Raw genomic sequence first — 18,452 nt, forward strand, 5'->3', positions numbered from 1 at the left:
GTACTCACACTCACCTGTGCTGTTTTTGTTTTCTGCCAGCAGTGCCAGGTCTGACAGCTGGAGACGGTGGCCACCTGGGGACCCAGGACTTGGCGGCTCCGGTGTTCTTCAGATCCGTTGGCGGTGAGGGCCGTGTGGGATCCGGCTCGGTTCTGGACGGGCGTCTCCTATCCTCAAGCCTGCCCACACGTCACTCAACGTATAACTGACTGTAGTTCTAAACCTGTTATTGTCTGTATTCCGTTGTGCACAATTTACAACATTACATTGTTACTGTTTGGCTTATCCATTGCCCGTTCATTTGCGCCCCCTGTTGCGGGTCCGTGTTCCTACACTGTCACAACAAAAATAAAAAGGTCGGATACTTTTCTAACAGACCTCGTATATATATATATATATATATATATATATATATATATATATATATATATATGTATACATGTATATATATGTATGTATAAAATGGCAATGATTCCTGACATTTCGTGATCACACCCTTATAACAAGGAAAGGTAACTGATGTTTGATGTTTTACAGTTTAAACATGAACTTTACTGTAAATAACTATAAATACATGTACAGCACACTGATGCCACTTCAACTGGCATATTGCACTCAGTGTTCACATAAAATAGACTTCTCCTCTATAGTGGCTCAGCCTATTTGGCAACACAGTGACTACTTGTGCCTTGTCGCTGTAAAACACACTAACTGAAAATGGAAGCTGGTCACTTTGCCTCTGTCTTTTGTAGCTAATGTGACTAAGGGGTGATGGGGTCCAAGCTGTGCTTAAAAGCACTGTCAACAATGTTGTCAGGATACCCTCTGTTGGACAAATTAGGCAATGACACTATGCCAAACAGAGCATGTTCCTGCATTATTTATTTGGTAAAATAAAAATTTCCGTATCTTTTAAGACTACAGTATTTGACTGAATTAACTGCCGTGGCTGTATGGTTTTTCTTTATTATTATTATTTTTTCCCCTGTGGTTGGCTTAGGGGTATTAGATGTTTATGACTGTTTGGGTTGTTGCAAGTGGACACAATCATATGCACTTTGACATGCTTATACTTGTTGTGGAGGTTTTGTATGTGGTGTCCTTTGTTAAAAATGATAAATAAATGTTTTTAAAAAAGTTTCCATATTGATAAAAATGCCACCATTACTGATATGTTTGGGAAGAGCTCATATCAGCCAATAAATAACGGCCAACCGATATATCAGTCGGGCTCTAATTAAAGACAGGATTTTCCATTGCAGTGTTTGATTTCCAATAAAACTTAAAAAAGGTCCTAGAACAAACACACAAGAGGTGTCTGCCAAGAAAAGAAGTTCCCTCCAGAAAAATCTTGTCCCTTTTTCACGTGCTGAGAGGAGCAGAAAGCTCAACTGAAACACACATTGCTCTGCAGCCAGATTGTTATCAGTTAGTGATGTCCTTTCTTTTTTCCTTTCACAGGCAATTTGATCACCAAGTAAATCTTACTAGTGTTGGAGACAAAAAGCATTTATCAGATGCATTATGTGAATACAATGCTAATGGTGTGACATGAATGGAATCAAAGTCGAGGTTGGTAACATAAAGCCAACGGAGACATATGCTGGTCATCCATGAAAGTATCATATTATGTGTCAACATCAAACTGCAAAAAGTCTTGAAGTGCCACCAGTTAAGCTGACAGTGAAGCTGAACCGTGTCATAACCATTTGTTGTTTTATTCATGCAATCCAATTTTCTGCTCGCACCTTAATTTCACCAGTAATCACTGTGTCCGACACAAACAAACAAACAACGTTTTTTGCACCACCGACTGGTTTCAGGAAAGACAGTTTTACCACAGACCGGGGGATGCATAACAAAACACAATGTGCATGATATATAATCTGATTATTGCATATATAATGTAAAAGCAATTACGAGGGCAATAAGATGTTTTTTATTTTCATGTGTTTTTCAAATATGTAAATGTAATTATGACATTGTATCAATTGTCCCACTTCTTTGTGTTCCCAATTATTTATTTATTTATTTTTTTAAAGGAGTGTGCTTGGTCCCTATGTGGCAAATTAGTTTTGAAGGTTAATGGCTCAGTTGGAGAGCCGGTCGCCACATATACAGAGCGGCTCTGGTGCATGCAAATCAACTGTTGTGACACAGTCATCATTTAAGTAAGACTCTTGGTATTTTCTTTAAATGCAGCTTTCTGGAGTCTTCTACTGTCTCATTATTGAGTCTTTCCCCTTTCCCCTACTCATTTTTGATGGGTTTAGCTTGTGGGCTTGTCTGTACATGAGAAAAACTGATTGTGCCAAAATGTGGGATGGAGACACTGACTGAAGTGACCCCCCCCCCCTAAAAAAAAAAAACCTTGCAGAGTAATGTCAAAAAAAATTTTGACAATTTTTAAAGAAGTTTTTATTCTTCATGTGCAGCCTGGAAGCAAATAATGTCTGAGGCAATGCGGAATAAAAAAGGACCATATTATTTTCTGAAGAGGATCCAGTCTTATAATGCACTTTTTTCTGTGCTGTGCATCCAAAGTAAATATAGTTTTCTCTCTCTCTCTCTCATATATATACGAGGGCTGTCAATAAAGTAACGATCCTTTTTATTTTTTTCAAAAACTATATGGATTTCATTCATATGTTTTTACGTCAGACATGCTTGAACCCTCGTGCGCATGCGTGAGTTTTTCCATGCCTGTCGGTGACGTCATTCGCCTGTGAGCACTCCTTGTGGGAGGAGTCGTCCAGCCCCTCGTCGGAATTCCTTTGTCTGAGAAGTTGCTGAGAGACTGGCGCGTTGTTTGATCAAAATTTTTTCTAAACCTGTGAGACACATCGAAGTGGACACGGTTCGAAAAATTAAGCTGATTTTCAGTGAAAATTTTAACAGCTGATGAGAGATTTTGAGGTGATTCTGTCGCTTTAAGGACTTTTCACGGTGCGAGACGTCGCTCAGCGCTCTCAGGCAGCGTCATCAGCCTGTTTCAAGCTGAAAACCTCCACATTTCAGGCTCTATTGATCCAGGACGTCGTGAGAGAACAGAGAAGTTTCAGAAGAAGTCGGTTTCAGCATTTTATCCGGATATTCCACTGTTAAAGGAGATTTTTTTAATGAAAGACGTGCGGACGGATCCGCGCGTCGGGACGCAGCCGACGCGGTGCGGCGGCACAGGAAAAACACCTCCGTGTTGATAACCATTTGTAAAATCCAGGCGGCTTTTGATGGCTTTCAGTGGAGTGAGTATATGAGAAATTGTTTAACAGGCAGGACATGTTCCAACTTGTCCTTAAGGCTTTCAACAGAGGTGTTTTTCCTGTGGCGGAGCGTCGCGGCGGCTGCGTCCCGACGCGCGGACCCGTCCGCACGTCTTTCATTAAAAAAATCTCCTTTAACAGTGGAATATCCGGATAAAATGCTGAAACCGACTTCTTCTGAAACTTCTCTGTTCTCTCACGACGTCCTGGATCAATAGAGCCTGAAATGTGGAGGTTTTCAGCTTGAACAGGCTGATGACGCTGCCTGAGAGCGCTGAGCGACGTCTCGCACCGTGAAAAGTCCTTAAAGCGACAGAATCACCTCAAAATCTCTCATCAGCCGTTAAAAATTTCACTGAAAACCAGCTTAATTTTTCGAACCGTGTCCACTTCGATGTGTCTTACAGGTTTAGAAAAAATTTTGATCAAACAACGCGCCAGTCTCTCAGCAACTTCTCAGACAAAGGAATTCCGACGAGGGGCTGGATGACTCCTCCCACAAGGAGTGCTCACAGGCGAATGACGTCACCGACAGGCGTGGAAAAACTCACGCATGCGCACGAGGGTTCAAGCATGTCTGACGTAAAAACATATGAATGAAATCCATATAGTTTTTGAAAAAAATAAAAAGGACCGTAACTTTATTGACAGCCCTCGTATATATATATATATATATATATATGAGGGCTGTCCGTAAAGTATAGGTCCTTTTTATTTTTTTCAAAAACTATATGGATTTCATTCATATGTTTTTACGTCAGACATGCTTGCACCCTCGTGCGCATGCGTGAGTTTTTCCATGCCTGTCGGTGACGTCATTCGCCTGTGAGCACTCCTTGTGGGAGGAGTCGTCCAGCCCCTCGTCGGAATTCCTTTGTCTGAGAAGTTGCTGAGAGACTGGCACTTTGTTTGATCAAAATTTTTTCTAAACCTGTGAGACACATCGAAGTGGACATGGTTCGAAAAATTAAGCTGGTTTTCAGTGAAAATTTTAACAGCTGATGAGAGATTTTGAGGTGATTCTGTCGCTTTAAGGACTTTTCACGGTGCGAGACGTCGCTCAGCGCTCTCAGGCGCCGTCGTCAGCCTGTTTCAAGCTTAAAACCTCCACATTTCAGGCTCTATTGATCCAGGACGTCGTGAGAGAACAGAGAAGTTTCAGAAGAAGTCGGTTTCAGCATTTTATCCGGATATTCCACTGTTAAAGGAGATTTTTTTAATGAAAGACGTGCGGACGGGTCCGCGCGTCGGGACGCAGCCGACGCGGCGCGGCGGCACAGGAAAAACACCTCCGTGTTGATAACCATTTGTAAAATCCAGATGGCTTTTGATGGCTTTCAGTGGAGTGAGTATATGAGAAATTGTTTATCAGCTGGAGATGTTCCAACTTTTCCTCAAGTCTTCCAACAGAGGTGTTTTTCCTGTGGCGGAGCGTCGCGGCGGCTGCGAGCCGACGCTGCAATCCGCCCGCACGTCTTTCATTAAAAAAATCTCCTTTAACAGTGGAATATCCGGATAAAATGCTGAAACCGACTTCATCTGAAACTTCTCTGTTCTCTCACGACGTCCTGGATCAACAGAGCCTGAAATGTGGAGGTTTTAAGCTTGAAACAGGCTGACGACGGCGGCTGAGAGCGCTGCGAGACGTCTCGCACCGTGAAAAGTCCTTAAAGCGACAGAATCACCTCAAAATCTCTCATCAGCTGTTAAAATTTTCACTGAAGACCAGCTTAATTTTTCGAACCGTGTCCACTTCGATGTGTCTCACAGGTTTAGAAAAAATTTTGATCAAACAAAGCGCCAGTCTCTCAGCAACTTCTCAGACAAAGGAATTCCGACGAGGGGCTGGACGACTCCTCCCACAAGGAGTGCTCACAGGCGAATGACGTCACCGACAGGCGTGGAAAAACTCACGCATGCGCACGAGGGTTCAAGCATGTCTGACGTAAAAACATATGAATGAAATCCATATAGTTTTTGAAAAAAATAAAAAGGACCTATACTTTACGGACAGCCCTCGTATATATATACCACACAGTGAGATAAATAAGTATTTGTTCCACTGTCGATTTTGCAAGTTTTCCCACCTACAAAGAATGGAGAGGTCTGTAATTTTTATCGTAGGTACACCAACTGTGAGAGACAGAATCTGAAGAAAAAAAAATAACGTTCATGTTTTATGAGGTCAGGGTTTCATTTATGAACATACTGATACCTCCATTTTACGCCTACAAACACATTCCAAAAAATACTGGAACAGGGCAGTTTTTTTAAATATCAGGATTAAATTCATGTCTTTTACAGCCAGGTTTTGAGACAAGTAAGGGGATGGATACATGAACATTTCCATGGCTTTGAATATGTGAGTAGAGAACTCAGAATGGTACATTTGCCTGTTGCATTGCCATTCACAACTTGTCATTGTGACCAGCAGATGGCACAGTTGTTCTGCAGATGAATTTCAGTCCCTCCAGAATGTCTGTCTCAGTAGAAGATTGGTACCCATGTACCTTCCATCCCTGCGTTGCTAACGGCTACCAGTCAGCTGGGAAACCATCAAATATCAATGGTGTTGAGTTTCTTAGTGGCCACATGAGACTCCACAAGGAATCTGGAGAACAAAATGTCCTGTGCAAAGATGCAATTCCAAATGCACCAGAGGAAGAGAGGTTTCACAGAATTAATTCCTGGCATTTTCTCATTCCAAAAAAATGTAAATAAAAAAGTGTATCATTAGGACCAATAATGGCAGTATGGTGGTAAGAACCAAATAATTTGAAGTGTACCATGATAATAAATAAATAAAATAATAAAAATAAAAACTTCAGATTTAGGTGGTACATAATTTATCTTGTTTAAAGGGTTAATTTATTTTAAACGTTTGACATGCTTATTTCTAGATTTAACTATCTTAATTCGAGACATTTTTTCAAGTGAAATTACCTGTCCATACAGCAAGATAATTTCCCTCAGATTTAGTGTTTTTATCTTGTTTTTAGACACTCCAAATTTAAAAAATAAATAAAATAAATAAAGGCATCAATTTAAAAAGTGAAATGGACAGAAAATATGAAGGTACGTGAATTTTGTTGTTTTTGTTTTGTTGCTTGTTTGAGTGGACAAATAAGCTGTCACACCTAAAAAACAGTCATTTAAATCAAAGGGTAAAAGTCATGCTTGAGACTTATTACTGTTTAACTACAAAACTGAACAGACTTGCACAGTTAACATATTTGAAACTGTGGGAATAATTCTATTTTGTCTAGATATATGCATTCATTCATTTTCTGACGCTTATCTGGATCTGGGATGTGGTGGCAGTGGACTAAGCAGCTCATCCCATGCTTCCCTGTTCTCAGCCAAGTCCCATAACTCTTCATGGGGCATTCCAAGGCATCCCAAGACCTGGAAGACCTCCCTCTGGTGATGACCAGGAGGCATCCAGACCAGATGTCCGAACCACCTCAGTTCGCTTAAATGTGAAGAAAAGAAATATTGATATAGATCAAAATATATACTGATCTATATCAACAGATATATTGTATTTTGTTATTTCTAATGTGTTCATAACTAAAGTGTTGACAGCTGCTATTTATTTAATTAAAGAGAAGGACAAAATTATTAGCCCCCCCATGAAATTTAATGGGGGGGTTTTCCTATGAATTTTTCCTCCAAATGTGTTTTATTTTATTTTTAACAGCAAGGAATTTTCAGCACAGCATTTCTAAACATCCTAGTTTTATTTTGGATGCTTATTTTACTTTGCACACAGAAACAAAATTATTTCAACAAAAAAACCTACCAGGGTCAAAATGATTAGCCCCTTTAAAAACTTACCTTCTTGTTGAACCACAACACAAACCACTGTTGTGTAATGATGTGCTTTACTCTGTAATGCTCAAAACTTGTAAAAGCAAGTAAAAACTGAAGGTTATCTTCCAATGTACAGACAATATATAAACTTCAGTAAGGATTTGAGCTGTCACTTGAGAATACATCAAAATAAATCAGTTGAGACTTGAGAAAAAGAATTGTTGATGCTCACAAAGGAGAAGGATATACAAAGTTATGAGTGTTTCCAAGTGTCAAGAACTGGAAAAAGAAGTATTATCAAGAAATTCAAACAGAGCCACACAGTACAGGACAAATTCAAAGACTCTGTAGAGAAAACTAGTGAAAGACGTGTCTGAAGGTGCCAAAATAACGCCGAGACACGAGTCAATGACATAGCCAATTCAGGATTGCACTCTAACAGAAGACAATCACTAAAGCCCTGGACAGGAATGGACTGGAAAGTTGCACACCAAGAAAAACTCCATTTCAGCAGAAGAGACACCATCAAGCCAGAAACCATCAAGTATGCTAAAGCCCCTTTCACACCGGGCTTGCATACAGTTGCGATGTGATACATATGGAGTACGCAGGAAAATTGCACAGATTTGGCATAGTCCCTGTGTAGACTGTTGTGTGATGGCATATGGTTGCGTTCCTAGTCTTGCTTACAGTTACATAAGGTTGTTAACTACCACATATGTCGCCCTCGCCGCTATTTTTCTGCCTCTCACAGTCTACTCCAGGTTAGCTACTTTTTGTTTTTTCAGCATTGTGGAAATGCGCTCCATTCTCAAAACGGTGCATGAACGGCACTCTGAGAGTGAGAGAAAGACCTTGCGAACAGAGGGGAGAAGTTGGCTCCATGTTTCCAGGAGTTAATGGACTTTATTAACATGCCACAATCGTGACAGAAGTTAAGAAGGTAAAAGTGCTTTGTTATGTTACAGCCTTCTTCCAAAATGGAGTAAATTGTTTTCCCTCAACGTTTTACTGACAAAATCCCCTTAATGACAACATGGAATAAGTTTTTTTTTTTTTTCAAGCTCCATCAGGTTGGATGGGGAGTGTTGAAAAACATCCCCACAGCATGATGTTGCCACCACCATACTTCACTGTAGGGATGGTGCCTGGTTTCCTCCAAACATGATGCCTGACATTCACACCAAAGAGTTCAATCTTTGTCTGATCAGACCAGAGAATTTTGTTTCTCATGGTCTGAGAGTCCTTCAGCTGCCTTTTGGCAAACTCCAGGTGGGCTACCATGTGCCTTTTACTAAGGAGTGGTTTCCGTCTGGTCAGTCAACAATACAGGCCTGATTAGGTGATTGCTGCAGAGATGGTTGTCCTTCTGTAAGGTTCTCTTCACTCCACAGAGAAATTCTGGACCTGACAGAGTGACAATCGGGTTGTTGGTCACCTCCCTGACTAAACGCACCTTGACACTTGCACCAATTTGATCCCAGCACTGATGCGCAATTCGTCATGCCAATGCATTCCGCTTTGTCCCACTTGATGCCATGCTATGTCCTGATTGACACCACACTATATAAAATAATCATTTGGCAAACCATGACACATTTGGTCTCAGAACTTGGCTGATGAAACCATTCCCTCACTGCTCCCAGAATCACAGAGAAATTATCTTCAGCTACAGGTTGTCTCGTGTGCGTTGTGTGGTGGAGAATGCATTTGGAATCTTGTCTCAAAGGCAATTATTTATATACGACCCCAATTCCAATGAAGTTGGGACGTTGTATAAAATGTAAATTAAAAACAGAATACAGTGATTTGCAAATCCTCTTCAACCTATATTCAATTGAATACACCACAAAGACAAGATATTTAATTTTCAAACTGATAAACTTTATTGTTTTTGTGCAAATATTTGCTCATTTTGAAACGGATGCCTGCAACACGTTTCAAAAAAGCTGGGACAGTGTTATGTTTACCACTGTGTTACATCACCTTTCCTTCTAACAACACTCAATAAGCATTTGGGGACTGAGGACACTAATTGTGAGTGTCATGATTGGGTACAAAAGGAGCATCCCCAAAAGGCTCAGCCATTCACAAGCAAAGATGGGGCGAGGATCACCACTTGCCCATGACCTTCAATCCCTCAGGCGACACTGCATTAAAAACCGACATCATTGTGTACAGGATTTTACCGCATGGGCTCAGAAACACTTCACAAAACCATTGTCAGTTAACACAGTTCGTCATTACATCTACAAGTGCAAGTGGAATTCTTTCCCATTCTTGCTTGATGTACGCCTTCATTTGTTCAACAATCCGGGGTCTACATTGTCGTATTTTGCGCTTCATAATGCGCCACACATTTTCAATGGGCGACAGGTCTGGACTGCAGGCAGGCCAGTCTAGTACCCACACTCTTTTACTACGAAGCCACGCTGTTGTAACACGTGCAGAATGTGGCTTGGCATTGTCTTGCTGAAATAAGCAGGGAAATCCCTGAAAAAGACGTTGCTTGGATGGCAGCATGTGTTGTTCCAAAACCTGGATGTACCTTTCAGCATTGATGGTGCCATCACAGATGTGTAAGTTGCCCATGCCATGGGCACTAACACACCACCATACATCACAGATGCTGGCTTTTGAACTTAGCGCTGTTAACAATCTGGATGGTCTTTTTCCTCTTTTGCCCAGAGGACACGACGTCCATGAGTTCCAAAACAATTTGAAATGTGGACTCATCAGACCGCAGCACACTTTTCCACTTTGTGTCTGTCCATTTCAAATGAGCTCAGGCCCAGAGAAGGCGGCGGCATTTATGGATGTTGCTGATGTATGGCTTTCGCTTTGCATGGTAGAGTTTTAATTTGCACTTGTAGATGTAGCGGCAAACTGTGTTAACCTACAATGGCTTTCTGAAGTGTCCTCTGCCCACGCAGTAAGATCCTTTACACAATGATGTCAGTTTTTTATGCAGTGCCGCCTGAGGGATCGAAGGTCACGGGCATTCAATGTTGGCTTTCGGCATTGCTGCTTACGTGTAGAAATTTTTCCAGATTCTCTGAATCTTCTGATTATATTATGGACTGTAGGTGATGGAATCCCTAAATTCCTTGCAACTGAATGTTGAGAAACTTTGTTCTTAAACTGTTGGACTATTTTCATGTAGTTGTTCACAAAGTGGTGATCCTCACCCCATCTTTGCTTGTGAATGGCGGAGACTTTTGGGGATGCTCCTTTTATACCAAGTCATGAGTGTCCTCAGTTCCCAAACACTTATTGAGTGTTGTTAGAAGGAAAGGTGATGTAACACAGTGGTAAACATACCACTGTCCCAGCTTTTTTGAAACGTGTTGCAGGCATCCATTTCAAAATGAGCAAATATTTGCACAAAAACAATAAATTTTATCAGTTTGAACATTAAATATCTTGTCTTTGTGGTGTATTCAATTAGATATAGGTTGAAGAGGATTTGCAAAGCATTGTATTCTGTTTTTATTTAAATTTTACACAATGTCCCAACTTCATTGGAATTGGGGTTGTAATATATTTTGTAATGGATTGGTAAAACAGCTACATTTTTCTTCCTTCAAATTTTCCATCTCTCCCTACTCTGCCACAAGCTAATTTGCCAATTCAGGTGCATAGCCAATCACCTCCTAACAGACAGCTGAATTAGCAAATCAGCTTGTGGCAGTGCAGGGAGAGATGGAAAATGTGCAGGTTCAGGGGTCCTTGAGGAATGGATTGAGCACCCTTGAGTTAATGTATCTGTAAAGTTATGGTTTTTATACATGTAACATTGCATCTTCAAATTCGGATGCCGTGCGCATAAAGACACGCAGTGGCACACAGTGTTGTTGAATACGTTATGCAATCTTCACAAATCATTTGGACCTTCAAAACAGCAGAAATGTTTCTGTATGGAGTTAAATTTGTCTCATTAATACTTGCAAATGCACAGAGATTTGTACACGTGCTTGGTGATGCACAAACACAAATTTCTGATTTGTAACTTGTGTGTTTCCTGGTTTCTTGTTGATTCCCACCAGCTGCTATCAGATCCTGTGGGCTCCTGTCGGTTCCTGTGGGCTCCTTTCGTTACCTGTCAGTGTCTAGTCGCACCGCCCCATGCCTATCTAAATGCACAGAACAACAATGCCATCTATTGGATGGAACTGTGAATAGCGACTTTATATATATATTTGTGAAACAGCAGTTTTGTGCTCAGAATGTCTCAATATTGCGTAAGTGAGCGATACGATGAATGCGTGTGATCAGTGATCTACAAATGCTGAATCACACTTCACAAACAAAATTTTTAGTTTTGCAAACACTTTTTTAACAAATGAAAAAATGACATATTTCCAAATACACATTTATTTGTAAAAATCAACACACAAGTTACAAATCAGAAATTTGTGTTTGTGGATCACAAAACACATGTATAAATCAAGGAATATTTGTAAATTGCCCTCTGTGCATTTGCGGGTATGACAGTATTGCTTTGTGTGAATCACGTGCTGTTGTTTGGGGATTTGTGCAGTTCTGTGCTACGAATGTCTCAATATTGCATAACTGTGATGAATGAGTCTAATCGATGATCCACAAATGCTGAATCACACTTCACAAACAGAATTTTCAGTTTTGCAATTTCCTTTTTTTTTTTTTTTTTACAAATGAAAAAAAACTATATATTTCCAAATACACATTTATTTGTAAAAACCAACACACAAGTTACACACCAGAAATTTGTGTTTGTGGATCACAAAGCGTGTACAAATCAAGGGATATTTGTAAATCATCCTCTGTGCTTTTGCAAGTATTAATGAGACAAATTAACTCCATATTTCTGTCTACAGACAATTCCTTTGACTTCATATTTGATTTGTGCTCTGACTCTCAACTGTGGGACCTTATATGTAGACAGGTGTGTGTCTTTCCAAATCATGTTCAATCAACTGATCAGAGGAAAAAGGATGTACCTGAGATCAATTTTAAGCTTCATGGCAAAGGGGTGAGTACTTATGTATGTGTGATTTCTATTTTATTTATTTATCTTGTAAAAAATAAAACAAAAAAATCTAAAAACTTTTTTTAACGTTGTCACTATTGTTTGTAGGATTTTGAGGAAAAAAATGTATTGTATCCATTTTGGAATAAGGCTGTAACATAACAAAATGTGGAGAAAGTGAAGTGCTGTGAATATTTTCCAGATGCACTGTATGTTGTTGCTGGTGAAGAAGTACCTCTACAAGACCAACGCGAACGTTACTGACTGGCCTACACAAATAGTGTAGTGTAGTTAAAATTTCCATAAAAATTGTTCATTTTGTGATAAAAGCATGGGATTTGGCACACATATTCTAAATTAACTCACGTATATTTTCAGATATGGAGCCATCCTGGAGCTGACCTCTAATGAGCTACAGGGGTCAATAAAGAATTACACAGGTCCAATCATGTTGAAAATACCTATACCACATTATTTGTCATATCCAATAACTCCAGAACATTCAGTCATAGATAGTCCATGAATAAGGTCAAATAATCAATCAATCAATTTTATTTATATAGCGCCAAATCACAACAAACAGTTGCCCCAAGGCACTTTATATTGTAAGGCAAGGCCATACAATAATTACGTAAAAAACCCCAACGGTCAAAACGACCCCCTGTGAGCAAGCACTTGGCGACAGTGGGAAGGAAAAACTCCCTTTTAACAGGAAGAAACCTGCAGCAGAACCAGGCTCAGGGAGGGGCAGTCTTCTGCTGGGACTGGTTGGGGCTGAGGGAGAGAACCAGGAAAAAGACGTGCTGTGGAGGGGAGCAGAGATCAATCACTAATGATTAAATGCAGAGTGGTGCATACAGAGCAAAAAGAGAAAGAAACACTCAGTGCATCATGGGAACCCCCCAGCAGTCTAAGTCTATAGCAGCATAACTAAGGGATGGTTCAGGGCCACCTGATCCAGCCCTAACTATAAGCTTTAGCAAAAAGGAAAGTTTTAAGCCTAATCTTAAAAGTAGAGAGGGTGTCTGTCTCCCTGATCTGAATTGGGAGCTGGTTCCACAGGAGAGGAGCCTGAAAGCTGAAGGCTCTGCCTCCCATTCTACTCTTACAAACCCTAGGAAGTACAAGTAAGCCTGCAGTCTGAGAGCGAAGCGCTCTATTGGGGTGATATGGTACTATGAGGTCCCTAAGATAAGATGGGACCTGATTATTCAAAACATTATAAGTAAGAAGAAGAATTTTAAATTCTATTCTAGAATTAACAGGAAGACAATGAAGAGAGGCCAATATGGGTGAGATATGCTCTCTCCTTCTAGTCCCCATTAGTACTCTAGCTGCAGCATTTTGAATTAACTGAAGGCTTTTCAGGGAACTTTTAGGATGACCTGATAATAATGAATTACAATAGTCCAGCCTAGAGGAAATAAATGCATGAATTAGTTTTTCAGCATCACTCTGAGACAATACCTTTCTAATTTTAGAGATATTGTGTAAATGCAAAAAAGCAGTCCTACATATTTGTTTAATATGCGCTTTGAATGACATATCCTGATCAAAAATGACTCCAAGATTTCTCACAGTATTACTAGAGGTCAGGGTAATGCCATCCAGAGTAAGGATCTGGTTAGACACCATGTTTCTAAGATTTGTGGGGCCAAGTACAATAACTTCAGTTTTATCTGAGTTTAAAAGCAGGAAATTAGAGGTCATCCATGTCTTTATGTCTGTAAGACAATCCTGCAGTTTAGCTAATTGGTGTGTGTCCTCTGGCTTCATGGATAGATAAAGCTGGGTATCATCTGCGTAACAATGAAAATTTAAGCAATGCCGTCTAATAATACTGCCTAAGGGAAGCATGTATAAAGTGAATAAAATTGGTCCTAGCACAGAGCCTTGTGGAACTCCATAATTAACCTTAGTCTGTGAAGAAGACTCCCCATTTACATGAACAAATTGTAATCTATTAGATAAATATGATTCAAACCACCGCAGCGCAGTGCCTTTAATACCTATGGCATGCTCTAATCTCTGTAATATAATTTTATGGTCAACAGTATCAAAAGCAGCACTGAGGTCTAACATTTACATATTAAACCATGCTCAAAGCTGTTGCACCTCACTGACGTGCACATGGCACCTTGTTCAACATGGAAAAAACCCACTCAGACCCCCTCCCATCTCTTTCTCAGACATAAATGGCATTATGTCATAAATATACAACACAATTTATTTGCAAACAACCATTAAATAAAATAAGAGCAAACACCAACAAAAAGAACTTAGATTTAGATGAGACACAGAAAAACAAATGATTAAAAACTGCACTAGAAATCACTTGGCGTCTCTCTCCTGTGATGAACACAGGATGTGATGATGCTGTTTAGACTCAACATAAAATCTTCACATTTTATTTTGTTACCTTACCAACAAAAATGATCAGTGGAAATGTATTGGAGCAATGAGCCACATTTTACTTTTTAAATATACTCAAATGGAAATCAACAGAAACACAAAAACTTGTTTTTCCAAATTAATGTAACAATGTGTTATATTACACCACAATTCAAAAACTATACAGAGGTTCTTACCATCGCCTGAGAGGCTGTTGTGGCAGCGGCAAACACCGGAGAGCAGCTCCGAGCAACATGAAGAACGCCGAAAAAAGGAGAGATGCCCGTAGACCTGAAACACACGATGGCACACAAGAACAATGGAATCACATGGCAAAATGCCAATAGTAACACTAAACTATGACCCATCTTCAATTAAAACAACTTTATGACAAAAAATGAATAAACACAAAGTATACAAATAAGCCAATAAACTCAAACAATGACAAATACAGATATTTGTTATTGGGTATATTATACAGTTCTATGCAAAAGTTTGGGCACCCCTGATAATTTTCATGATTTTCCTTTAAAATTCATTGGTTGTCTGGATCAGAAATTTCAATTAAATATGTCATATAGCAGACAAACTGATATTTGAGAAGTGAAATGAAGTTTCTACTATTTACAGAAAGTATGTAATAATTATTTAAACAAAATTGGGCAGGTGCATAAATTTGGGCACCCTTGTCATTTTATTGATTTGAATACATTTAGCACTAATTATTGGAACACAAAATTGGTTTGGTAAGCTCAATGACCCTTTACATCCTTACACAGGTGAATTCAATCATGAGAAAGGGTATTTAAGGTGGACATTTGGAAATGTTTCCCCTCTTTGCATCTCTTCTAATGACTGGCAATATGGGAGCCTCTAAACAACTCTCAAATGACCTGAAAACAAAGATTGTTTATCATCATGGTTTAGGTGAAGGACACAAAATGCTATCTCAAAGATTTCAGCTGTCAGCTTCCACTGTGAGGAACATAGTGAGGAAATGGAAGACTGCAGGCACAGTACTAGTTAAGGCCCAAAGTGGCAGGCCAAGAAAAATCTCAGATAAACTGAAGCGAAGGATGGTTAGAAGAGTTATAGTCAACCCACAGACCTGCTCCAAAGACCAACAACATGATCTTGCTGCAGATAGTGTCTATGTGCATTGTTCAACTATACAGTGCACCTTGCACAAAGAGATGCTGTATGATGCTGTAATGCAGAGGAAGCCTTTTCTGCATACATGCCACAAACAGAGTAGCTTATATGCTAAAGCACATTCGGACAAGCCAGCTTAATTTGGAAAGGTGCTGTGGACTGATGAAACTAAAATTGAGTTATTTGGACATAACAAGGGGCTGTATGCATGGCTGAAAAAGAACACAGCATTCCAAGAAAAACACTTGTTACCTACACTAAAATTTGGAGGTGGTTCCATGATGCTGTGTGGCCAGCGCAGGTACTGGGAATCTTGTTAAAGTTGAGGGCCACATGGATTCCAGTCAATATCAGCAGATGCTTAAGAACAATGTTCATGAACAGTAACAAAGTTGAAGTTGCACCGGGGCTGGATCTTTCAACAAGACAACAACCATAAACACTCTTAAAAATCTACTAAGGCATTCATGCAGAGAAACAAGTACAGCATTCTTGAATGGCCATCTCAGTCCCCAGATCTGCATATTACTGAAAATCTGTGGTGTGATTTTAAGTGGGCTTTCCATGCTTGTAAACCAACAAACCTGAAATATTTTGTAAAGAACACTGGCTCAAAATACCTTCAACCAGAATCCAGACTCTCACTGGAAGTTATAGGAAGTGTTTAGAGTTATTTCTGCAAGAGGAGGATCTACTAAATATTGGTGTATTTTTTCTGTTGGGGTTCCCAAATTTATGCGCCTGCCTAATTTTGTTTAGTTATTGCACACTTTCTGTAAATCCTATAAACTTCATTTCACTTCTCAAATATCACTGTGTTTGTCAACTATATGATATATTTAACTGAAATTGCTGGTCCAAACAACCAATGAGTTATAAAGGAAAATCATGAAAATTATCAGGGGTGCCCAAACTTTTGCATACAACTGTATATCTATGGTCATATTTATTTTTAGATAAAATACCCAAATTATCAAACTGTATTAAAGTAATGTAACTTTTAAATCATTTGTATTTTTAAAACAATAAAAAAGTCCAATTATCTCCTCTTGAAAACGTTAGGAACTACTTGTATATTAATTCAAGATCTTAAAAATAGAGAGCCCTTACACTGTGATATGGGCCCCTAAACTGTGATTCAACCAGCACAGGGGGCCTTTTTTTTTTTCAAGGATATGTCACAAAAACACAAAGTATTAATGATTATAATTCTATCCACACACATGCGGTAATAATTAGTGGTCGCTGATGTATTTTATTGCTAATTATTCCTCTTTCTCAGGGATTCAGCAGGTCCATTGCCGCAGGAGGTTGAACAAGTTTCGCAGTCACAGTGTTTGTGAAGCATTGTGTGTTCCAGAAAAATGCAAAAATTAAAAAGCGAAGCACTTTGTGAGTCATGAGCACAAGATTAATGAGCAAAAAGCAGAAAAATGATTGATGGACATCAAACAGCTGGGAAGAGCTTTTTTAGCGACTGTTCGTCAATGAGGCCATACGGAGCTGTGGCTTGCCCTGCACAGTGCTACACCAGTCGGTCACGTACAGACGGCAGACGGTGTTATTGAGCAGACATACTCAGTCTGAAATTCTTCATTTTTGGATATATATATACAACGGCGCTTCTACAAATTTGTCTGAAGTAAGTGAATAATCTAAAAATAAAGCATGACGTTAGTGCACCACTGAAGTTTTATTAGCTAACATTATCCATTAGCATTTAGCTGCAGGACATTGAAGCAATATCACTGTCGAGCTGAGTGAATGTTTTATATTCGAAAATTGTTTGATCTATTTTTTTTTTTACCAAATAAAGCTGCACAGGTTTTTAATGGTTACTGCTGTGACTACAAGAAAAGACTCAACTTTAAATAACTTAGTTTTTTTATTTCAATTTTACCTATCAAGTAATTAGACCTTAAAGAAAATAGCACAGCACTGTTTCATGTTTCTTTATATTTTAATAAAGATATTTCTTCACTTGTCCAAAATCAGGAACATTTCAACAATTGTTGTGCAGAGAAATTTGCAAATACAAATGCACTTCAAAACTTCCAGTGATGGAGCTGAACACCAAAACCTGAAGTCCAGATGGAATAAAACATTTCTGCTCTTCAAAATGTGAGGAAAGTGTCTCCAAAAACTGCACCAAATTTTCACATTAAAAGAATGAATCATTAAACATAGCCAAGTGCTTGCTCACAGGGGGTCGTTTTGACCGTTGGGGTTTTACATAATTATTGTATGGCCTTGCCTTACAATATAAAGCGCCTTGGAGCAACTGTTTGTTGTGATTTGGCGCTATATAAAAAAATTGATTGATTGATTGATTGAAGTCAAAGTTCAGTCAAAAATACATTTGCACAGGTAGAAGAAGACCTCCCCCTATTGTGCACAATTCAAAAGCACTCACAATCACTAGAATAGTCAAATTCATAGTTGTCCCGATTACAACATAGTCAATGAGGGCCTAATAAATTAAAAAAAAAAATGATTTCACCATGAGATTCATGCTGCATTGAGAAATCCTAATTAACAGACACACTGCAGCCATTGTTAGATCATCTCCTGTTATGTTTATAATAAATATTTATATTTATTTACAGTGTATTTTTCCTGGTTGAAATACAGAAATGAATGAATGAATCTACCAGACTTAAAAATTTACACATTACTTTTCATGCTATTTGTCTAAAAATAAATGCCCAAGGTTCCTTATAATGTTATTCAAGAAATCATCTCATCATCAAATCAATTCATCTCATCTGAAACAATGACAACAGAAAAGTTATGGTTTTAATTTACTGATGAACGTCAAAGATTTA

The 18,452-nt window shown here is 39.1% G+C and overlaps 1 protein-coding gene across 1 annotated transcript in view; it reads right to left on the minus strand.

Moving 5' to 3' along the window:
- The window catches only part of slc49a4 (solute carrier family 49 member 4), a 202,518-nt gene that overhangs the window by 158,725 nt on the left and 25,341 nt on the right, over nucleotides 1-18,452 (minus strand). The window contains exon 2 of the mRNA XM_034185770.1: nucleotides 14,673-14,766. Within this exon, the coding sequence (XP_034041661.1) occupies nucleotides 14,673-14,766 (94 nt within the window). The remainder of the gene's footprint in view (nucleotides 1-14,672; nucleotides 14,767-18,452) is intronic.

The sequence above is a fragment of the Thalassophryne amazonica genome, chromosome 14 (genome assembly GCF_902500255.1).
Source record: "Thalassophryne amazonica chromosome 14, fThaAma1.1, whole genome shotgun sequence".
NCBI classification, from domain to species: Eukaryota; Metazoa; Chordata; class Actinopteri; order Batrachoidiformes; family Batrachoididae; genus Thalassophryne; species Thalassophryne amazonica.